Source organism: Bremia lactucae (genome assembly GCF_004359215.1).
Source record: "Bremia lactucae strain SF5 chromosome Unknown BlacSF5_NotPlaced_4_SHOA01000001.1_737238bp, whole genome shotgun sequence".
NCBI lineage: Eukaryota > Oomycota > Peronosporomycetes > Peronosporales > Peronosporaceae > Bremia > Bremia lactucae.
Genome location: NW_027152016.1, coordinates 223,537 through 237,198, shown reverse-complemented (window position 1 = coordinate 237,198; position 13,662 = coordinate 223,537). Strand labels below are relative to the sequence as shown.

At 45.7% G+C, this 13,662-nt stretch overlaps 2 protein-coding genes across 2 annotated transcripts; both read left to right on the top strand.

The window, feature by feature from the left end:
* Positions 1 to 1,565: 1,565 nt before the first annotated feature.
* CCR75_005083 (uncharacterized protein) lies at positions 1,566 to 2,921 on the top strand (the record flags this gene model as incomplete). Its single annotated transcript, XM_067963166.1, has 1 exon — positions 1,566 to 2,921. The coding sequence occupies one exon, from the start codon at positions 1,566 to 1,568 to the stop codon at positions 2,919 to 2,921; it is 1,356 nt and encodes a 451-aa protein (XP_067823883.1).
* An 8,519-nt stretch (positions 2,922 to 11,440) lies between these two features.
* Positions 11,441 to 12,796, top strand: CCR75_005082 (uncharacterized protein; the record flags this gene model as incomplete). Its single annotated transcript, XM_067963165.1, has 1 exon — positions 11,441 to 12,796. The coding sequence occupies one exon, from the start codon at positions 11,441 to 11,443 to the stop codon at positions 12,794 to 12,796; it is 1,356 nt and encodes a 451-aa protein (XP_067823882.1).
* Positions 12,797 to 13,662: the final 866 nt, after the last annotated feature.

The window sequence follows — 13,662 nt, the reverse complement described above, 5'->3', positions numbered from 1 at the left end:
AAAGAGGGGTCGTATTCACGTGGTGAATCACCACGTGCACTCGCAACACCAAGTGTTGTGCGAGTGGAAGACACTACGGTAGACGGAACGTCTACCGCAAGAGATAGCAATGCGTCACCCGCGGCTGCACGAACCGCTGCCGGAGGCGCAGCACTATCGTCACCCCGCATGAGTTGATTCTTCATGCGATGATATTTAAAATGATGGATCTGACCAATCAACATCGTTTTTAAATTAAGTGGTCACATGACGACCACTCCATCCAATGACACTCAGAGTGATTGTCGTTTAAGGGAGGGGTGATGTAACGATACACCCGTTACATCACCCCTAGTAATATCCAGAATTCTTATCCATAAATAGGTATAGACCATTTATACCTATTTATTTCGCAGACTAACCAGCTGTAGGAGTAATCAAAGAGAGAGTTACAGATAAGATAGAGATAAGAATTCATCTACATGTTTCGTATTAGATTATAATTATGTTAGCATTGACAAAGATAATACAAGAGACACTGAATTATATTTAATACAGTTTTCATTTTACCCTCTTAAGCTAATTACCTTAAGAGAAGTCTTCCTCTGCGCGTGGACTTGTACTGAAACAGTGCAAGTCTTAGTGCCCCGTTACAGAGACCGTCGCCTGGCTGACCCTCAGCTGATAATTGTCCTGAAGCCAATTGACAAGCTGAGCCTGAGTCAGTGCGAGATTCTCTGTGTGATGTTTGTAAAGAGCCACACGGACATCGTCCGTCATTGTGGTGTCTCAGAGGCATTGTTGATGTGCTGCTGAATTGTTCTGGGTGAGAGGCTTTTCTTTTATTATCACATCCCCTTAAAAAAAGTACAGCAACTAATTTATTTAGGATGTGGTACACCTGTCTAAAAATTTAACCTCTCTAGAGTTATCAAGAAGAGGCGTCTTAGCATTTTTAATTTAGGCAGTTTCTACTGTAGCAACTTAACTGTATTCTCAGACCTGCGGCCGTTGTTTGAACAATAAGCTATTTTAATTACAGCTTGGCAGTAGACCGCGCCACCGTCCAGACGGTCCAGATAACGAATTGGACCGCCGAGCCGAACCTTAATCTTGCGCCGTAATCTACGCAACACTAATCTGTTCTGCGCAATCGAGTTGATGATCCCCGTTTACATCGCACAATAAAAAATACAGGCGAAACCTCTATGCGATTGCTCGTTCCTACGATGCAGCGTCAATGTTTCGGACCCTGTTCCTGCTTTCCTATCCTTTCCTATGCCGATGACTTCGCGATAGACACAGTCTGTTTACATTTCAAATAAACCATGTGAGTCCATCGCAAAGACTAAATACATGCAACGGTCTCAATGTCGCTACGTTGGCGACAAAAAAACTGGCGCTGGGAAATTGCATCGCCAATTTCGGCAAGATTCTCCGTTGTGTTTTCTTTTCTGTAGCCATCAACGCAACAACGTTTTATAATCACGCCGTCGTTAGTGGAACCCTAGGCATTGTTGCGTTGAGCGGATGTGTCCTAACAGTAGTGAAAGCTCCATTGCATCGCGATTGGCGTCCCATAACATATGGGCGTGCAGCACCTGGTACGAACGACAGCAACAGCCCTTCTGCCCAAGAATTTAGTGGCTTTCTCGAAAGTCTCCACTTGTAATCAAAAAGCGTCTTTGGAAATCGTGGCTTTGATCTCCCACGTCTTCATGAAATTTCCATTACCATCCGATACGTTCCCGACGCTCTCACTGCCTCAAACCGACCAGGACGCACTGAAACACTTGGCCCAAGCTTTTGTGGACGACGCCATCGTCGATTATCGAACGTTTCGAAGCCCTCAACTGAAAGGCCATGTTGACGAATCAAACTGGAAGTTTATAAAGAAACGGGACGGCCTGTCTTCCTACTGGGACCGCAAGCTTTTGGAACGAGAGCTCGGAGGGCCCGCAAGTCTTCGAAATTCCGTCCCGGAGAAATTGGGCTCCATGTGGTTTACAAGAAATCTCCACGGGGTACTGACCGTCGGAACGATCCCGGGATCGCTCCACGATTTAATGTATGGCATGCACCACTACAGCATGGAGCTCATGCGGATCAAGTCGGCGTACATGGCCGATACGATCGTGGATGGAACGATTTTGAGCCATATTGACTCGGCCACGGTCGACCACCCAGTATACGGACTTTATATAAAGTGGAGCGTCTCAGAATTCCCAAACGTTCTTCGATGCCTTATGCGAACGCGAGATTTTGTCTTTTTACATACTACAGGAATTCTTATCGATGAAAGGACGGGGGACGAGATTGGGTATAGCGTGATGCATTCGCTCGAAATCCCGGGTATTCGAGAATTAACGGAATTACAAATCGTACGAGGAACGTTATCAGCTTGCGCGCTGTTTCGACAGCAATCGCCAGCGATCGTGGAAGTCTATTTGAAAGGATTTGTCGACCCCCGCGGGGACATGCCTGCGAGCGTGGCGATCCGTGGGACGGCCGAGGCGTTAATGTCGTACCGTAAAGCGACGTACTGTGGTCAGATGAAAAAGCTCAATTGGCTGCTCACGACAAAGAAAACCATCATGCTGGACGAACCAAGTGGCGTGTGCATTGGTTGTCACAAACCGGTAAAAAAAACGACGTCGCGCGATCGACAGTGCCAGGTGTGTATGAATCAGGTGTGCCGATCTTGCTGCCAGGTGCATCGGCTGGCGTTTCTGTCTTCGACACGACGAATTGTATATCGGAACCTTGTGTTTTGTGCCCATTGCTTACGGGTCGCTGGCAGCGCTGATGGACTTGACATTGCGTTAGCAGAACTGCGTCGCCGTAATCCTCTGGAATTTTTTGAGACTTCCTCTAACGGGAGTTTGTCTGTCTCGCCATCTCGATCGACGTTGCCTGATATTCAGCAAGAATTCTTTGGCTAGAGGTTCGTGCGTGCTCGATAGAAGTGTTTATATGAGACCATTCTGCTGTACTACGCTTGAAGCCGAGTCGTCATAATACCGTGGGACCTTATAATAGAAGAGCTTATAGGATACGGCACCTCTTGTCGACTCTATCTCTAAAAGGGTTGCCCAGTAACCTTGCAAAAGCTCTTTGCACTAATCTTGTAAATTATTGTGCGTATTGCCACCTTGTTATTCGAAAGGCTTTTGCATCAAACTTCGTAGATAATATGGAGTTGAGACAATTTCTATTTATTGATATGTATTACGGCGAAGTTTATATGAAAAGCTCATATAAATCACAATCTTCATGCTCTTAAAATTCTGGTTATATCAAATAACTGTATTTAAGAGAACTGATTAAGCGCGACATACCAGCAGGTGATAAGAAAATCCCACTTTAGCTACGAAAGTTCGATTTGGCAGCGCTTATAATGCGCATTATACGGAATATTTATCTTACGAACACGAATAGGTTGTTATTAGCTACCACAAGTCTGCATCAAGGACAAGTTGCTATTCCCAGTGATGTAAAAAATTGACTTCGTCGTTAATTTTATCAAAGTTAATGACTGCTTGCTGTCGGCCGCGGTGCTTGAGGGTTAATGCCATTTACTGAATCCTCGATTATCGTTAGCAGCGATGTAACGGGCATTACGACTTGTGACTTGTACTGCTTCAGTACAAGTCCACTTCGCACTGCTTCAGTTGCGAGTGGTGCCTTACGTTATTTCACGTACACTAGTACGTGCAGAGGAAGACTTCTCTTTAAGACAACAAACTTAAAGAGGATTAGATGAAAACTGTATTAATATAATTAAGTATCTCTTCCATCTATCTTGTAAATGCTAACTTAATTATAACTAATACTAAACATGCAACTGAATTCTTATCTTATCCTATCTGTCTCTCTCTTTTGTTTACATCTACAGCTGATTAGTCTGCGGAAGAAATAGATATAACGGCCTACACCTATTTATGGATATGATTTCTGAACGTTACTATTTAAAGTAATATCCTCCAAATATTATCTACCTTTTAGATAGTATATTAACTAACAACCTTTAAGTGTTAATTTCATGTAACGATACACCCCGTTACATCACCCCTCCCTTAACGACAATCACTCTGAGTGTCATTTGATGTGGTGGTCAACTATGTGACGACTTAATTTTAAAAACGATGTTGATTTGTCAGAACCATCATTTTAAATATCATCGCATGAAAAACAAACTCATGCGGGGTGTTGATAGTGCTGCGCCTTCGGCTGCGGTTCGTGCAGCCGCGGGTGACGCACTGTTATCTCTTGCGGTAGACGGAACGTTTGCCGTATTATCTTCCACTCGCGCAACACTAGATGTTGCGTGTGCACGTGGTGATTTACCATGTGAATACAACCCTCTTTGGAGGTCGACTACGAATGCGAGTCGGACGAAATGGCCGACTCTGGGAGAATAGAACAGTCGCCTGATAGACGTCAGGCGGCTGACTATGAGCCTTCGAACGTGATGGCTCATTCTGATAGACGAATTAATAGTCTATTTGATTCCGACGATGAGGATGATCCCTCATCGCCCGTTCCGTCTCCCGTACGGTCACCTGACCTGTTTCTGTTCAAGGTGATGACGATGGCGAAAGCCTTCGTAAAAAAAGTTTTTGTGGTACCCCTGCTTCAGTGGGTACCACTCAGTGGTGTGAAGACAGTAAAATGTCTCATCTCGCCCCTGAAAAGAAGCCGTGGCTTTTGCCAGAACGGCTTATCAATAGCTTGTCTGGAGAGACTACTCCACACAATAAATAACCCTTATTATTGCGACAAAGCTACATGGCCTTGATCCCAGCGCGAAGAACTTTCGAGCTGAGGAAGATTTTATCTCGATGCTTTTCTTAAGCATCGATGGTTAGTGGCAACAATAAGCGAGATAAAGTCTCGCTTATGCAAGCCTGGAGCGCGTTCATTCGCAATGTCAAAGACATTGGACGCGAAGCCTGGCTACAAAAACTTAACGCGAATAACGTTAAATTTGAGAAAAGAACTCCAACCGGTGCAAAGTATAAATTGCATCGGTTGTCACGTGAGGCTGGGCTTCCATGCCTCACGTGGGGTGATCCCTGTCCGTGTTGTGTAGACAACTCGAAGAGAGTAAAAGGGGATGTCTATTCCCTTTCTTCGCCCAGGGGAAGAGCTCGCATCTCTATTGAGATGCGTGACGCGATCGACGTTTTGCAATCTACAAGCGCCAGGGGGCGCATTTCGTACTCTACCAATTCAGTTAAGATTTTTTTAGTGATGGGCCTCCTGAACCATCGGATGGGTCTCGTCATACTGACGGACGAGGTCCTCAACGTCAGCAACCAGCTGGGAACGAGGCTCCCAGCTGTCATGGGAAGGTGGATTACCACGCTAGCGAACAAGATGACTCGTTCGCTGCCCCTTCACCTCACGGTGGTTCTACATACGTTCGATACGGAAACGTTGACCGCCGTGGGAATCCACCAATGGTTGTGGTGGAAGAGGGAAAATTAGATCCGAACCGTGTGTCGGATCTAATGTCGAGGATCGACAAAATCGATCACTTTTTTTAATTCATCTATGTTTTGGAGGAAGGTTTGGATCACGAGCGCGGTAAGCGTCTCTCGTTGGAGCAGGCGGTGCAGGCTCACCATATAGAGCGGTTGGAATACCGTTTGAAGAGTGCGTATTCCATGTTGGAGTATGAACGGAAATATCACGATGTTCGCGTTGAGCTGTCGTCAGATCATCGCAGTTTCGAGGATATTCGGAATCGGCAATAGAAACTTCAGGTTCAACATGAGAATTTGGTTCGCGATCACAACAATCTTTTAGGGATTCTTGAAAAGGGTGGTCAAATCCGTCCTCGGAAGAACCCGCGTATTGATGGTACGGGTGGATCCGACCAACGTAAAATGTAGGATGCGTTCGCATCCTGCGTGGCAATTCTATTGCTTACGCATTGCCTCTGCGATGCGGTACACGGAAAGGACCAATGAACTTGGGTAGTAGTTTACTGCTACCCACATTAGTGACTAATCGCTTAGGTAAGTTTACCGTAGAGAGTAGCACTAGGTCATTAACATTAAATGAATGAACATTTGCTCTTCCATGTTTGTCTGCATTCCGTTTCTGTCGGTCCACTGCGTTAGCAATGGAATCCTGAACGAAACGGATAATTGATTCTCGAGTTAGCAGAAACTCTTCTGCTAACTCATTTGTTTTGTCATTTTCAGTACGCTTTGTGCGTACTGCCATGAGATCATTCTCATCTTCGATGTCGATTTCTTCGACATCGACATCAGTCGCGTCGTTGTTAACTTCGTCGCGTGATGTGCATGAGCCAGAATTGGATTTGCTCGTGCGAGTCCACCCCCCCTTAAACTAGAGGATCCCTCTAATTGGGTGGGTATGCGAGGATGGCGTAAGCCATTCACAAAGAACGGTGTATGTAGACGCATACACCGAATTATTGATGGCGAATTCGACCATCGGTAAAAACTCGCTTCAATTCGGATACGATTGGTGTTATCTCGAAGTATCTCTTCGAGGACGCGATTTACGCGTTCTGTTTGACCATCCGCTTCTGGGTGATCGGATGTCATACGATGAACAGTCTATCTCCTAGAAGATAGACCCTAAATTTAGCCTATGCATATTTTATGGCAAGAGAGAAGTTTCTTGTCATGCACTGGGTAATTGCGTTCAGCTGGTTGCAGCTGACGCGATAGGAAACAGACGACGCGCTCCGCGCCGTTTGTATCGTATTGCATAAACGCACAGCCGATTGCGAAATCACTGGCGTCACAGACCACATGGAATGCTCTGTCTTGATCTGCAATCGCCAAGATGGGCGATTGCATCAAGCTTTGCTTGATATTTTTAAACGAACGCTGACAATCAGCGTTCCATAACCATTTCTCGTCTTTTTTCAAGAGACGAGAGAGATGAACTGTCATCTCTGCATAATTGCGAGAGTACTTGTGCAAGTACGCCGCTAAACCAAGGAACTTTCTAAGTCCCTTGACATCGACTGGAACTGGCCAGTCGGTGATTGCCTTGATCTTTCTGGGATCAGGGCGCCCGCCGTGTTTACCGACGATGCACCCAAGAAGTGGTATTTCGCTTTCAACGAATATACACTTCTTGAGATTTGCATACAATTATGTTTTCGCATAAGCGTAAGAACCTGACGAACGTGAGTTTTATGAACTTCCACGTCTGTCTTACCGTCCATGGACCGGCTATGGACGAATACATCGTCAAAGTAACTCGGTGCGAATTCCCGCACCGGTCTCAACAGATTTGTTACACATCATTGAATGTTGCAGGGGCGTTACTAATAACCAACCGAATGTAAGCGTTTAAAGTCGAGCGCCACCGTAATAGCCTCCGACAGTGTGTTTCTCCGTCGGTATTGAACTTCTTCTTGCGTTCTTGATTTAACCCTCGTTGAAAGTAGATTATTTGCTATACTTCAGTCATGTCCTCAACTTGCAAAACCACGTGTCGAAATTTTTAAATTGTGTCCATTAAACCTTTGCAATTGGCTTGTCTCAGCCGATGCATTATGTCTTTATCGACACGGTATTTAAACTCTACGGTTTGCCCCTTGATCTTGTCTCGGATAGATCCACAGTTCACAGCGTAGTTTTGGCAATCCGTGTCCCGATCTGTCGGAACACGGCTGACTATGTCAACTTCTGATCATCCAGAGAGGGATAATCAGATGGAACGCGTAAATCGCGTCCTTGAAGAAATTCGATATTACGTCCAATCGAATCCGAATTGAAGCGAGTTTTTACCGATGGTCGAATTCTCCATCAATAATCCGGTGCATGCGTTTACAACACATCCACCGTTCTTCGTTAATGGCTTATGCCATCCTCGCATACCCACTCAATTAGAGGGATCCATTAGTTTAGGAAGGGTGGACTCGCACGAGCAAAACCAACATTGGCTCATGCACATCACGCGTCGAAATTACAAACGACGCGAATGATGTCGATGTCTAAGCAATCGACATCGAAGATGAGAAAATCTCATGGTAATGCGCACAAAGAAAAGATAAAATAAATAAGTCAGCAGAGGAATTGCTGCTGAAAAGATAAAATAAATTAGACAGCAGAGGAATTTCTGCTGGCTCGAGAATCAGTAATCCGTTTCGTACAGGATTCCATTGCTAACGCAGTGGACCGTCAGAAACGGAACGCAGACAAACATGGAAGAGCAAATGTTCATTCAATTATAATTAATGACCTAGTACTACTCTCTACGGTAAACTTACCTAAGCGTGTAGACACCAATGTGGGTAGTAGTTTACTACTACCCAAGTTCATAAGGCCTTTCCGTGTAGCATCAGAAAGGCAATGCGTACACAATAGAATTTCCACGGAGGATGCGAACGCATTCTACGTTTTACGTTGGTCGGCTCCGCCCGTACGATCAGTACGCGGTTTCTTCCGAGGACGGATTTGACCACCCTTTTCAAGACTCACTAAAAGATTCTTGTAATCGCGATCCAGATTATCATGTTGAACCTGGAGATTCGTATGTCGGGTCCGAAGATCCTCGAAACCGCGATGAGCTGACGACAGCTCATCACGAAGAGCGTGATAATTCCGTCCGTACTCCAACATGGAGTACGCACTCTTCGAACGGCCTTGCAAACGTTCGATACGATGAGCCTGCACCGTCTGCTCTAACAAGCGACGCTAACCGCGCTCGTGATCCAGTCCTTTCTCCAAATCATGGAGAAAGCGATCCAGTTTATCGATCTTCGACTCTAGATCCGACACATGAGTCGGATCTAATTTTTCCTCCTCCGGCACAACCATTGGTGGATTCCCACGGTGGTTAACGTTTCCTTGTAGAACGTATCCAAAACACCGTGATGTGAAGGGGCAGCGAACGAGTCATCTGGTTCGCTGGTGCGGTTATCCACCTTCACATGACAACTGGGAGCCTCGTTTCCAGCTGGTTGCTAACGTTGAGGGCCTCGTCCGTCAGTGTGACGAGACCCATCCGATGGATCAGAAGGCCCATCGGAAAACACGCGCCCTTGGCGCTTGTAAATCGATTGCAAAACGTCAATCGCGTCACGCATCTCAATAGAGATGCGAGCCCTTCCCCAGGGCGAAGAAAGGGAATAGACATCCCCTTTTACCCTCTTCGAGTTGTCTACACAACACGGACAGGGATCACCCCACGTGAGGCATGGAAGTCCAGCCTCACGTGACAACCGATGCAACTTATATTTTGCACCGGTTGGAGTTCTTTTCTCAAACTTAACACGATTCGCGTTAAGTTTTTGAAGCCAAGCTTCGCGTCCAATGTCTTTAACATTGCGAATGAACGCACTCCAAGCTTGCATAAGCGAGACTTTATCTCGCTTATTATTGCCACTAAACCATCGATGCTTTAGAAAAGCATCGAGATAGAAATCTTCCTCAGCGCGAAAGTTCTTCGCGCTGGGATCAAGGCCATGTAGCTTTGTCGCAATAAATAAAGGATATTTATTGTGTGGAGTAGTTTCTCCAGACAAGCTATTAATGAGCCTTTCTGGCAAAAGCCACGGCTTCTTTTCAGGGGCGAGATTAGACATTTTACTGTCATCACTCCCCTGAGTGGTACCCGCTGAAGTAGGGGTACCACGAGGACTTTTCGTACGATGGCTTACGCCACCGTCGTCACCTTGCACATAGACATGTGCAGGTGACCGTACGAAAGACCGTACGAAATATCGTAGGGGCGATGAGGGATCATCCTCATCGTCGGAACCAAATAGACTGTTCACACGTCTATCGGAATGAGCCCTCTCATTCGAAGGCTCATAATCAGCCGCCTGACGGGTATCAGGCGACTGTTCCATCCTCCCCGAGTCGGCCATTTCGTCCGACTCGCACTCATAATCGACCTCTAAAGAGGGGTCGTACTCACGTGGTGAATCACCACGTGCACTCGCAACACCAAGTGTTGTGCGAGTGGAAGACACTACGGTAGACGGAACGTCTACCGCAAGAGATAGCAATGCGTCACCCGCGGCTGCACGAACCGCTGCCGGAGGCGCAGCACTATCGTCACCCCGCATGAGTTGATTCTTCATGCGATGATATTTAAAATGATGGATCTGACCAATCAACATCGTTTTTAAATTAAGTGGTCACATGACGACCACTCCATCCAATGACACTCAGAGTGATTGTCGTTTAAGGGAGGGGTGATGTAACGATACACCCGTTACATCACCCCTAGTAATATCCAGAATTCTTATCCATAAATAGGTATAGACCATTTATACCTATTTATTTCGCAGACTAACCAGCTGTAGGAGTAATCAAAGAGAGAGTTACAGATAAGATAGAGATAAGAATTCATCTACATGTTTCGTATTAGATTATAATTATGTTAGCATTGACAAAGATAATACAAGAGACACTGAATTATATTTAATACAGTTTTCATTTTACCCTCTTAAGCTAATTACCTTAAGAGAAGTCTTCCTCTGCGCGTGGACTTGTACTGAAACAGTGCAAGTCTTAGTGCCCCGTTACAGAGACCGTCGCCTGGCTGACCCTCAGCTGATAATTGTCCTGAAGCCAATTGACAAGCTGAGCCTGAGTCAGTGCGAGATTCTCTGTGTGATGTTTGTAAAGAGCCACACGGACATCGTCCGTCATTGTGGTGTCTCAGAGGCATTGTTGATGTGCTGCTGAATTGTTCTGGGTGAGAGGCTTTTCTTTTATTATCACATCCCCTTAAAAAAAGTACAGCAACTAATTTATTTAGGATGTGGTACACCTGTCTAAAAATTTAACCTCTCTAGAGTTATCAAGAAGAGGCGTCTTAGCATTTTTAATTTAGGCAGTTTCTACTGTAGCAACTTAACTGTATTCTCAGACCTGCGGCCGTTGTTTGAACAATAAGCTATTTTAATTACAGCTTGGCAGTAGACCGCGCCACCGTCCAGACGGTCCAGATAACGAATTGGACCGCCGAGCCGAACCTTAATCTTGCGCCGTAATCTACGCAACACTAATCTGTTCTGCGCAATCGAGTTGATGATCCCCGTTTACATCGCACAATAAAAAATACAGGCGAAACCTCTATGCGATTGCTCGTTCCTACGATGCAGCGTCAATGTTTCGGACCCTGTTCCTGCTTTCCTATCCTTTCCTATGCCGATGACTTCGCGATAGACACAGTCTGTTTACATTTCAAATAAACCATGTGAGTCCATCGCAAAGACTAAATACATGCAACGGTCTCAATGTCGCTACGTTGGCGACAAAAAAACTGGCGCTGGGAAATTGCATCGCCAATTTCGGCAAGATTCTCCGTTGTGTTTTCTTTTCTGTAGCCATCAACGCAACAACGTTTTATAATCACGCCGTCGTTAGTGGAACCCTAGGCATTGTTGCGTTGAGCGGATGTGTCCTAACAGTAGTGAAAGCTCCATTGCATCGCGATTGGCGTCCCATAACATATGGGCGTGCAGCACCTGGTACGAACGACAGCAACAGCCCTTCTGCCCAAGAATTTAGTGGCTTTCTCGAAAGTCTCCACTTGTAATCAAAAAGCGTCTTTGGAAATCGTGGCTTTGATCTCCCACGTCTTCATGAAATTTCCATTACCATCCGATACGTTCCCGACGCTCTCACTGCCTCAAACCGACCAGGACGCACTGAAACACTTGGCCCAAGCTTTTGTGGACGACGCCATCGTCGATTATCGAACGTTTCGAAGCCCTCAACTGAAAGGCCATGTTGACGAATCAAACTGGAAGTTTATAAAGAAACGGGACGGCCTGTCTTCCTACTGGGACCGCAAGCTTTTGGAACGAGAGCTCGGAGGGCCCGCAAGTCTTCGAAATTCCGTCCCGGAGAAATTGGGCTCCATGTGGTTTACAAGAAATCTCCACGGGGTACTGACCGTCGGAACGATCCCGGGATCGCTCCACGATTTAATGTATGGCATGCACCACTACAGCATGGAGCTCATGCGGATCAAGTCGGCGTACATGGCCGATACGATCGTGGATGGAACGATTTTGAGCCATATTGACTCGGCCACGGTCGACCACCCAGTATACGGACTTTATATAAAGTGGAGCGTCTCAGAATTCCCAAACGTTCTTCGATGCCTTATGCGAACGCGAGATTTTGTCTTTTTACATACTACAGGAATTCTTATCGATGAAAGGACGGGGGACGAGATTGGGTATAGCGTGATGCATTCGCTCGAAATCCCGGGTATTCGAGAATTAACGGAATTACAAATCGTACGAGGAACGTTATCAGCTTGCGCGCTGTTTCGACAGCAATCGCCAGCGATCGTGGAAGTCTATTTGAAAGGATTTGTCGACCCCCGCGGGGACATGCCTGCGAGCGTGGCGATCCGTGGGACGGCCGAGGCGTTAATGTCGTACCGTAAAGCGACGTACTGTGGTCAGATGAAAAAGCTCAATTGGCTGCTCACGACAAAGAAAACCATCATGCTGGACGAACCAAGTGGCGTGTGCATTGGTTGTCACAAACCGGTAAAAAAAACGACGTCGCGCGATCGACAGTGCCAGGTGTGTATGAATCAGGTGTGCCGATCTTGCTGCCAGGTGCATCGGCTGGCGTTTCTGTCTTCGACACGACGAATTGTATATCGGAATCTTGTGTTTTGTGCCCATTGCTTACGGGTCGCTGGCAGCGCTGATGGACTTGACATTGCGTTAGCAGAACTGCGTCGCCGTAATCCTCTGGAATTTTTTGAGACTTCCTCTAACGGGAGTTTGTCTGTCTCGCCATCTCGATCGACGTTGCCTGATATTCAGCAAGAATTCTTTGGCTAGAGGTTCGTGCGTGCTCGATAGAAGTGTTTATATGAGACCATTCTGCTGTACTACGCTTGAAGCCGAGTCGTCATAATACCGTGGGACCTTATAATAGAAGAGCTTATAGGATACGGCACCTCTTGTCGACTCTATCTCTAAAAGGGTTGCCCAGTAACCTTGCAAAAGCTCTTTGCACTAATCTTGTAAATTATTGTGCGTATTGCCACCTTGTTATTCGAAAGGCTTTTGCATCAAACTTCGTAGATAATATGGAGTTGAGACAATTTCTATTTATTGATATGTATTACGGCGAAGTTTATATGAAAAGCTCATATAAATCACAATCTTCATGCTCTTAAAATTCTGGTTATATCAAATAACTGTATTTAAGAGAACTGATTAAGCGCGACATACCAGCAGGTGATAAGAAAATCCCACTTTAGCTACGAAAGTTCGATTTGGCAGCGCTTATAATGCGCATTATACGGAATATTTATCTTACGAACACGAATAGGTTGTTATTAGCTACCACAAGTCTGCATCAAGGACAAGTTGCTATTCCCAGTGATGTAAAAAATTGACTTCGTCGTTAATTTTATCAAAGTTAATGACTGCTTGCTGTCGGCCGCGGTGCTTGAGGGTTAATGCCATTTACTGAATCCTCGATTATCGTTAGCAGCGATGTAACGGGCATTACGACTTGTGACTTGTACTGCTTCAGTACAAGTCCACTTCGCACTGCTTCAGTTGCGAGTGGTGCCTTACGTTATTTCACGTACACTAGTACGTGCAGAGGAAGACTTCTCTTTAAGACAACAAACTTAAAGAGGATTAGATGAAAACTGTATTAATATAATTAAGTATCTCTTCTTTCTATCTGTTAA